The following is a 9206-nucleotide window of genomic DNA, read 5'->3' on the forward strand; positions in this document are numbered from 1 at the left end:
GGTAGCCCCTCGGTCCCCACCGGTGGGCGGGGACCGATGGGCGAAGCCACCCACCTGAGGGGGCCCGTCGGTCCAACCAGTGGGCTATTCGGCCCACCTGTGAAGACCGGTGGGCGATGACAGGTGGGCTGTCTGGCTCACCTATTGGCCCCTCAGTATGATTTTTGAGCCCGAATAGGCCCAAAGCGGATGGACAACCCTCTTTTATGATTTTAAACATGATTTAAACATCAAATCTCGTTAGTTTTGACCCCAAAGTGGTGAAATGCTAACTTCATTCACCTATGATAGGTTTCACTAGAAACTTACGTTTCTCGCGTCGAATCTCACCCGTACCGAGCGTAAGTTTTGTGCACAAAAAGTAAGTGGAAAGATGACATTTGACTTAATTTTAAGTTTATTTTTGCATCATTAAATTGTTTCTAGACTAGCCATATCATCATGTAAATTATGTATAGATTAGTCATCCTCGTATGCCGTTCGCACGCAATACTTGTGCATTCTAAAAAAATGATTTATGATACGTGGGTTGTGCTTTACATTATCAATGCTAAATGATTGTTGTGCTTATATGATGAACGATGGATTACTGTGCATGATGCATTATTAGATTAGACGCCGTAGTCGGCTTGGAAACGAGTGCATTGGTGGCCCGTGGTATGGGACGCGGTGGCACTATACAATCATACTTTGTCATATAGGACTATGTGGATTAGGATTATCATTCCCCGTGCTACAACCCTTCCCAACAGGGGTTGAGGTGTTGGGTTTTCACTTGGGGGGAAGTAGTGGTCGCGGTTGTCGGGTCACTGTGACGGTTAGACATACGCCTGGCTGGTCATTAGTACAATCGATAACTTCAGTGGTATATTCAAGAGGGCCAATCGCATTGCTTTTAAATTGCCGGGGTCAGTACCTTTACTTTTCTGTCATTTACTTTTATGTTGAGAGCTAGTAGTCGGCATGGTTTACTTTTTTGAGTACTCACGGTGGGCCTTCTCCGACAACCCTATGGGCATATCACGGGATGGAGTTCGTGGCTTGTACCCGGGGCATATGCGCATTGTGGTTGTAAGTAGCACATAACCAAAGACTTAGTAGAATGTTGTTTAGGTGGATAAGATTTAAAATGAATTGGATAGCATATAATGCATATGGATGTGATTGTTGTGTGGTCTTTCTTTTCACTTACTGAGCTAGTGAGCTCATCTCACATGCGCACCTCTTTTAGATGATTTTGCAAGTCACCTGCCTGAAGATCAAGGGTCGGGCCCCACAGTTGAGTTTCCTGATGAGGATTGGTGGGTCCCCGAGGAGTATGAGCACGATGCTGATTGCATGTGCAAGGGCTGTGCTGCGGGACCGCAGTAATGACACCGTACATGATTTTGCTTTTTGATTCTTTTGATGACCCTCCTTTTTGTGTACTTTATATGTAAATTGTTATTCTTTTTGTGTAAATATCATGCCTGCGGGCCCACATGTACTTAGCTATATACTACAATTTGGGTATCAAGTATATTGGGGATATTTACAAGTAATTTAAGTCTTCCGCTGAATTTTTGAACACTTATCTTAAATGGGGCTATGCTGTGGTGGGGTACTGTATCAGATGATCCTGGCAGGTTTGGGTTAACCGGAGTTAACTCGGTCACCGGTCCGATTCTGTGTGAACAGGGTGTGACAGAAACAATGGAGGTTTTATTGTCGTGGGACACAGTTGGGCTGGGTTTTTCTCTGTAAAAATTTTGGAGAGAGTCGATAGGTTGTGTTTGGATTATGTTAAGCCTCTTATTGTTGATGGAAGTCTTGTTGCACATTGTGCATCTTCTATAACTGGAGCAGGAATCAAAAGGTGGGAGAAAGCTTTGGTAGGACACTTCTTGGGAAGAAGGCCACCGTTCTCTATTGCAAAGGAGATTCTTCTCAAACAATGGAAGCTTTCTGGCCATGTGGATATGTCTATGTTAGACAGTGGAGTGTTTATCTTTCGTTTTAATGTGGCGGACGATCATTTGAAGGTTTGGGAAGGTGGTCCGTGGTTTGTTAATAGGAGGCCGTTGCTATTGAGGCCTTGGGGCCTTAGCATTGTGATTGATAAAGTTGTGCTTAATTCATTACCTGTTTGGGTCAATTTGCCTAATTCACCTTTCCAATATTGGACAGTGGAGGCTTTGAGTACTATTCGGAGTGTTATTGGCAAACCAATTACTAATGATAAGTGCACTTGAACAATGGATCGACTTTCTTATGCAAGATTATGTGTGGAGATTCAAGTTGGGGTGGGAGTTGCCGAAGTGCATTCCTGTGTATGATGAAATTGGAGTTTTGTTTTCTCAACCTAAGTTGTACGAGTGGAAACCGGCTTCTTGTAGTAATTGTAAGATCTTTGGGCATGAGTCTGCTCAATGTGGGAGAGAAGGAGGTACAGTCGCCAATAAGAAATGGGTTCGGAAGGAGGTAAGAATTAGGGATTCTCAACCACAGGAGGTGGTGCACGGTGGAGAAGTGGTGGTGGGTGTTGGGAGCTCGGCTGGTGGTGTGGCTCCTACACAAGCAGTTGGTGATGTTCCTAAGAAGATGGGCACTCGTATGTTGTCGAATCAAGATTCAACTGTTGTGTTGGATTCAAATTCTAATTTGAATTCTAATTCTAATTTGAATAAGATGTCAAAAGGAGGGGGGGAAGGGCAAAGAAGTTATGTAATCTTTTGTTAACGTGAAGAGGGGTAGAAGGTGCAGCCTTGGGGCTGGTTCGGTGGAGGCTATTACACATTTGAATTCGTTCTCGGTCTTGGAAGAATTGGAGATGGAGACAACTTCGCAGCCAATTACGTTAGATGAGAAGGATGAGGTGGAAGATTTGGTTGAGGAAGGTGAGATTTGTGAGGGGAGAGTGATGAGGTTGGTTAGAGAGTGTAGACGCCAATCTAATGGGGAGAATTGGTTTTTGAAGGAGATACAGGTGGAGGATGGTAAGTCTTCTTCTATTTTTAATTCTAAGAAGGATAAAATAAAAAAAAAGCTTGCAATTGGAGGAGGAGATATCGGTTGGAGAAAAAATAGGAGTTTTTTTGGGGGTTGACTCTAGTTCCGTCTTGGGGAGTGGAGTACCCAATTTTTCTCTTTTTTGTTGGAGAGTGTCGCCCTACTGCTGATATGGCGGAGTCTAATAGGCAGGATGTCAAGGAGAGAACGTACTCGTTCCCCTCGGTTGAGAATGAGGTGGTTGTGTGTGGTGAGGTGGACAGGTATTTGACTAATCAACCTATGGATAAAGGGCAATATTCTGAGATATCTATGGGGCATATTGTCAGGTTGGAGGGGGTAATTGGAAAAATCTATTCTTCTCCCTTGTTTGACAAAGAGGTGAACACTTGTAATAAGGTGGATAAGTTTATGAACTGTCAACCAGTAATGGATGCGGTGGCATCCCTCGCTGAAGGAGAATATACTGGAGAATCTAATGGGAATATTCCTTTTAGACAGGCAGATTTACAACAGACTACTTTGACCCTTGGAGCACTGGATCGCATTCCTTTTATTGACCCAATAGCTACTTTACCTCCTCTTCCTTCACAAACAACTGAAGTAAAAGGCATGGCAGCAGGTATGGTCGATTCTTCTAAGCTTCTTTTATCTTCTAGATTGCCATATACTACTGAAAGAGGGGGTACTAGGAAGATGTCAATCCAACCTCAACGTGTGGAGATATATACATCTAGGAAGAAGCTTTCACAAGAGGTAGGAGCTAAAAGGGGACCCAATAGGGTTCAAGGTAACTTATCTAAAAAATTTTCTAGATGAATTACCTCTGTTGGAATGTTAGGGGGCTGAATGCTCCTGAAAAATAAAGGGAGGTGAAGCACATGATTGCAGAAAAAAATATAAAAATGTGGATTCTTCTTGAAACAAAGTGAGGGAGGAAAATATTATTAAAATGTTTAACTCATTGCAGAAGGATTGGAAGTATGTTCATAATTGCAAAGTAAGGGAAGCTACTTGTATTTGGGTTGGTTGGGATATTGCTTTATTTGAAGTAGAATGTTTGGTTAGTACATCCCAACTAATCCATTTGAAGGTTAAAGTAAGAGGCTCTTCAATGGAGTTTATATGTACAGCAGTGTATGCATTTAATAGTGTTGAAGAAAGGAGGGAGTTGTGGAGGGATATTATTCTTTTAGCGCAAGGAATGTTGAATCCTTGGGTTATATTAGGGGACTTTAATGTTGTGAGAGGTCAACATGAAAAGAAAGGGGGTGAGGAGGTTAGACATGGACCTGTAGAAGAGTTTAACAATTGTTTATTTGATGCTGACATTTTTTATCTAAAATGGAAAGGACACTTATTCACATGGAGTAATGGGAAAGGGGGCTTTGGGAGGGTGAGTTGTAAGTTGGATCGGGTTTTATGCAATAATGAATGGATTGAATAGTTTAAGTGTTCAGAAGCTTCTTTTTGGTGTCCTGGAGTCTCAGATCACAACCTTATTCTATTGAATATCTTGGAGGAGAAGACCTTAGGGCCTAAACCTTTCAGGTTTTTTGAACTTGGCCTGAGCATAAGGATTTTAATGATGTTGTTAAAAGGGGGTGGGAATTGCCAATAAAAAATCATTTGAATCCTATGTTTAGGTTTTCTACTAAGTTGAGAAATGTTAAGAAGGAGTTAAGAGGCTGGAATAAAGAATACTTTGGTGATGTATTCAAGGCAGTAAAAGAGGCTGAAGCTAGTTTATCTGACATACAAGGTCTATTGTCTACCAATCATGGGGATGATAACTTGATAAGTCAAGAAAAAGAGACCAAAAAGAAGTTATGGGAAGCTTTGAAGGCGGAGGAGAGCTTCCTCAAGGAAAAGTCTAGATTAAAGTGGTTGCAGTTAGGGGATGGAAATAATAAGTTTTTTCACAAGGCAATGAGAGGAAGGTGGCACAGGAACAATATTTTAGAAATTGATGGGGTTGTAGTGTATGATCCATGTCTAATAAAGGAGGCTACTAAATTTTATCAGACGCTATTTGGGGTTGATCAGGAGGATGTGGGTTTTTGTCCTAATAATATCCCTTTGCATGGCACCCTTACAACTGACTAGCAAGAGATGCTTGAAAGAAGTGTATCTAATGATGAGATAAAGAAGGTAGTGTTTGCTATGAAGAATTCGAAGGCTCCTGGACTTGATGGGTTTGGGGTAAGTTTTTTCAAGCACTCTTGGGTGATAGTAGGGGAGGAACTTACTCTAGCTGTTAAGTGGTTTTACAAAAACTCAAGTATGCCATTTTCCATTAATGTTACTTCATCAGTCTGATTCCTAAGACAGGTCAGGTGCCTACATTTGTTGGATTTAGGCCTATAGCATTGTGTAACCTCATTTACAAGATCATCACAAAAATAATTTCAAATAGATTGCAAGGAGTGATTGTGGGTTTGGTTAGTGAGAACCAATCAGCATTTATTAAAGGGAGATCTATTGCTGATAATATTCTTATTTGCATTGATATTGTTAGAGGCATTGAAGAGAGAAGAGCTCACCCTACTGCAGTGTTAAAGATTGACCTACATAAAGCTTATGACTCACTAAGTAGAAAATTTCTTTTGGAGATTATGCGAAGGATGGGATTTCCTCCAATATTCATGAGTTGGATAGAAGCTTGTGTCACTACTACTTTTTCTATGCTAGTTAATGGAAGTCCAACAGGATATTTCAGGGGAGGAAGCGAGATCAGATAGGGGGATCCACTTTCACCTTATCTATTTACCACGGCAATAGAGGGGTTCTCCGGAGTTATGAGGAAGCTTGTAGTGGATGAAAAAATCACTCTCCTTTCTAAATGCAAAAAGTGCAGCCATCCCATCTTATCTTTGCAAATGATCTTATGATCTTTGTAAAGGCTGTTAATGACTCTGTCACAGCTAGTTTGAGGGCTCTAGATGAATTTGCATCCTTCTCTGGGCTGCATCTCAATAGGGCTAAGTCCTCTATTATTTTAGGGGGTCTTACTCAAGCTAGCAGTATGCAACTATTGGAATTAACTGGTTTTAAGGAAACCAAGTTACCAATTAGGTATCTTGGGGTCCCTCTTGTTGTAGGAAAGCTTATCATAAGAGACTGCAACCCTATTGTGGATCTGATCAGGAAATAGCTTGAAGGATGGAAAGCAAGATTTCTCTCCTATACTGGAGGGCTTCAGTTGATCTCATCAGTGCTCCAAGGGTGCTATATTTATTGGTCAGGTATTTTTGCTCTTCCAAGTAATCTTATAGCAAAGGTGGAATCTATCTTTTCAAAATTTTTATGGTTTGGTCCATCTTTGGAGAAGAAAATACATTATATTTCCTAGAATGCTATATGTAAACCTAAGGAAGAAAGGGGATTAGATTTAAAAAAAGTGAATGACATAAATGTGGCTGAAATTATGAAACAAATATGGTGGATTGCATCTCATAGGAAGAGCATATGGGTGGAGTGGGTCTACAAGAGGTATCTAAAGAAGGACTCTATTTGAACTGTGAAGGCTACTAGTGAAATGTCTTGGGTTTGGAGGAAGATTTTGAAGTATAGGGATAAAGTGGAAGATGTTATTGTGCATATTGTAGGCAATGAAAAATCCACTAGGCTATGGCTGGATAATTGGCACCTAAATGGTATTCTTTTTGAGAGATTTGGTTGGTTCACCATTAAATATGATTCTGGTTTGCCTCATCTTGCTACAGTTGAAGAAATCTTAAGGAATGGAGAATGATAGCCTACTCCAGCTACAACTTTTGAACTCAGGGAAGCTTGGGGTTGTCTTCAAAATATTCCCAGATTTCATTATGATGAGGAAGACTTAGTGGTGTGGAAAGGAGATCCTTCAGGAGTCTTTACTACCAAATTAGCTTGAGAGATGTTGAGGGTGAAAGAGAAGAAGGTTACATGGAAAAAATCTATTTGGTTCGAAGGCAACATCCCAAAGCACTCATTCACTACATGGAGATGTTTAGTAGATGCTTTTCCAACAAAAGACCAGCTCATCAAAAGGAGTATGAATATTAATCCTCAATGCATTTTTTGTTGGGCAGGTATGGAAAGTAGAAATCATTTATTTTTTGAATGTCAGTTTACATATGCTTTATGGGAAAAGGTATCACTATTATGCATTCAAAATGGGAAAAAATCAGATAGTGTCATGGAAATTGCATTATGGATGAAAAATGAATTTCATGAAAATGATCCTTTAAAAGTAGTGCGGAGGTTGGCTTTCTGTGCTACAATACAACACATATGGCAAGAAAGAAATTTTAGGATCTTCAAATAAAAAAATCGAACCACTTCACAGATTATTGATGCCATAATTTCTAAAGTTAAGTTGAAATGTTTATGTTTGAGATTTATGGCTGAATGCAATCCTAGGAACCAGTTCTTAGTAACAACTTGGGGAATCAAAATCACTTGGAAAGCAGTGATTCCTAGAGCTTGTTACTGAATTCAGGCACCGAAGAACATGGTAGCATTGCATTGTGATGGTTTGCTTACACATGATAGAGCATCATATGGAGGGCTGATCAGAGATAGGGTGGGGACACCTATTATAGCTTTTGTGGGTATGGGAGAAAGTGCAAGTATTTTGTATCTGGAATTACAGGCTATATTTAGAGAAGTCACTATTTGTGTTGAAAATAATATTATGGAGGTGTCCATTTGGTTAGATTCAAAACTGGCTATTGATATTTTAAATTGTATGATAGAAGGACCTTGGCAAATCAGAGTTATTAAAAGTGAAATTCTGAATAGGTCAAAATCATGAGCAAAGAAGGACGTCAAGCATGTTTTGAGGGAGATAAATAAACCAGTTGATTTTATGACATCATATTCAACAGGCCAGGGAGAGATTATTATTCAGTCTTAAGATTTTCCAGATGAGTTGAACAATTTGATAAGAGATGATTCGGAGTTTAAAGTCTACTATAGATTGTAATCTTTGATTTTGATTCCCCATTGTAATGTAGGGGCTGTCCTTCTTGGTTTCAAGGGGTCAATTTTCCTTTCTTTTGATCTGTCCAAAGAAGGAAATTAAGGTTGTCTTACTCTGTATATTATTTTTTTCTTAATACATACATATCACTTATCAAAATAAATAAATAAATTAATAAATAAATAATTCAATTTTCGTTTCAGTTGAGCCGTCTCGTGGGCCGTGGCTGGTAGGTTGAAGCAATGGCAGTTATTTGTGGCTGTTACGTTGAAATAATGGCGGTTGTTCTTTATCACTTCGCTTCTAGCTATGCCTCCTTCATGATTATTTGCATTGCTCTTCCCCACATAATGAAGGACAAATATCCAATTCGGTTCACTGCTCCTGCTTCAAAATTTACGATCTTTTGGATGTCAATGGCCTGTTCAGGTTCTACTGTGAAAGTTCTGCAATACCATGAAAATAGTGATTTGGGATTTTAAGAGCTGACGAAGAAAAAAATGAAACAGAGAAAAAAGGGTGGAAGAATCGTTTGGTTTGGGTTTCTATTATTAGTAATGAATAGGTGTTTGCTGTTGAAGGGCGAGCCGAGAGTACCCAATTTTGTGGTTATCTCAGTCCTCATTTCTTCTATTCATCTCTACTTCCTTTTCCTTTCCCTCCCACCCACTCTCTGTAATTGCCCGGGGCCGCCATTGCCTCGGCTTCTCTCTTTCTATGCGTGAATAAAACTAGAAAGGAGAGGAATGGATGTCAGAAGATGGATATGTGGGCTTTCCATTTTGATTTTGTTTGAGGTCTCCAGTGTCTCTGCTTCTGGGGTATTCAAGGTGTATCACAGATTTTCGGGCCAGGAGCGGTCTCTGAGAGATGTCAAAGCTCATGATGGGCGTCGTCACCGTCGGTTCCTTTTCTCCAACATTGATATCCCCTTGTCTGGAAACAGCAATCCTGCAGATGTTGGGTTTGTTACCGATTCATGACTTACATTTTCCATTTCATTTCATGTCAATTTGATTTCGAACTTCAAATTTTGGATTGTTTAAACGTTATTTTCTGTGGATGTTATTTTGACTCAATGGATAGAAGAGTTTGGGGCTCTCTTGAAGAATTCGGTTTTGTTTCTTTTGAATGGGGCCAATTTGATGTTCTGATCTTCATATTTGAGATTTATCTGTCAAATTTCACTTTTTGTGTATATTATTTTGACTCTATGGGTAGGAGGGTGGTTTCTTCCCCCCCCCCCCCCCCC

The 9206-nt window shown here is 40.1% G+C and overlaps 1 protein-coding gene across 2 annotated transcripts in view; it reads left to right on the plus strand.

Moving 5' to 3' along the window:
* Positions 1-8218: 8218 nt before the first annotated feature.
* LOC122087208 (aspartic proteinase 39-like) overlaps positions 8219-9206 on the plus strand; it is a 54710-nt gene continuing 53722 nt past the window's right edge. Inside the window, exon 1 of one of the 2 annotated variants that reach the window (XM_042656257.1) lies at positions 8219-8918. In XM_042656257.1, coding sequence (XP_042512191.1) covers positions 8701-8918 — 218 coding nt within the window. In that variant the 5' untranslated portion in view covers positions 8219-8700. The remainder of the gene's footprint in view (positions 8919-9206) is intronic. The other variant, XM_042656256.1, reaches the window with a different exon arrangement.

The sequence above is a fragment of the Macadamia integrifolia genome, chromosome 8 (assembly GCF_013358625.1).
Source record: "Macadamia integrifolia cultivar HAES 741 chromosome 8, SCU_Mint_v3, whole genome shotgun sequence".
Taxonomy (NCBI): Eukaryota; Viridiplantae; Streptophyta; class Magnoliopsida; order Proteales; family Proteaceae; genus Macadamia; species Macadamia integrifolia.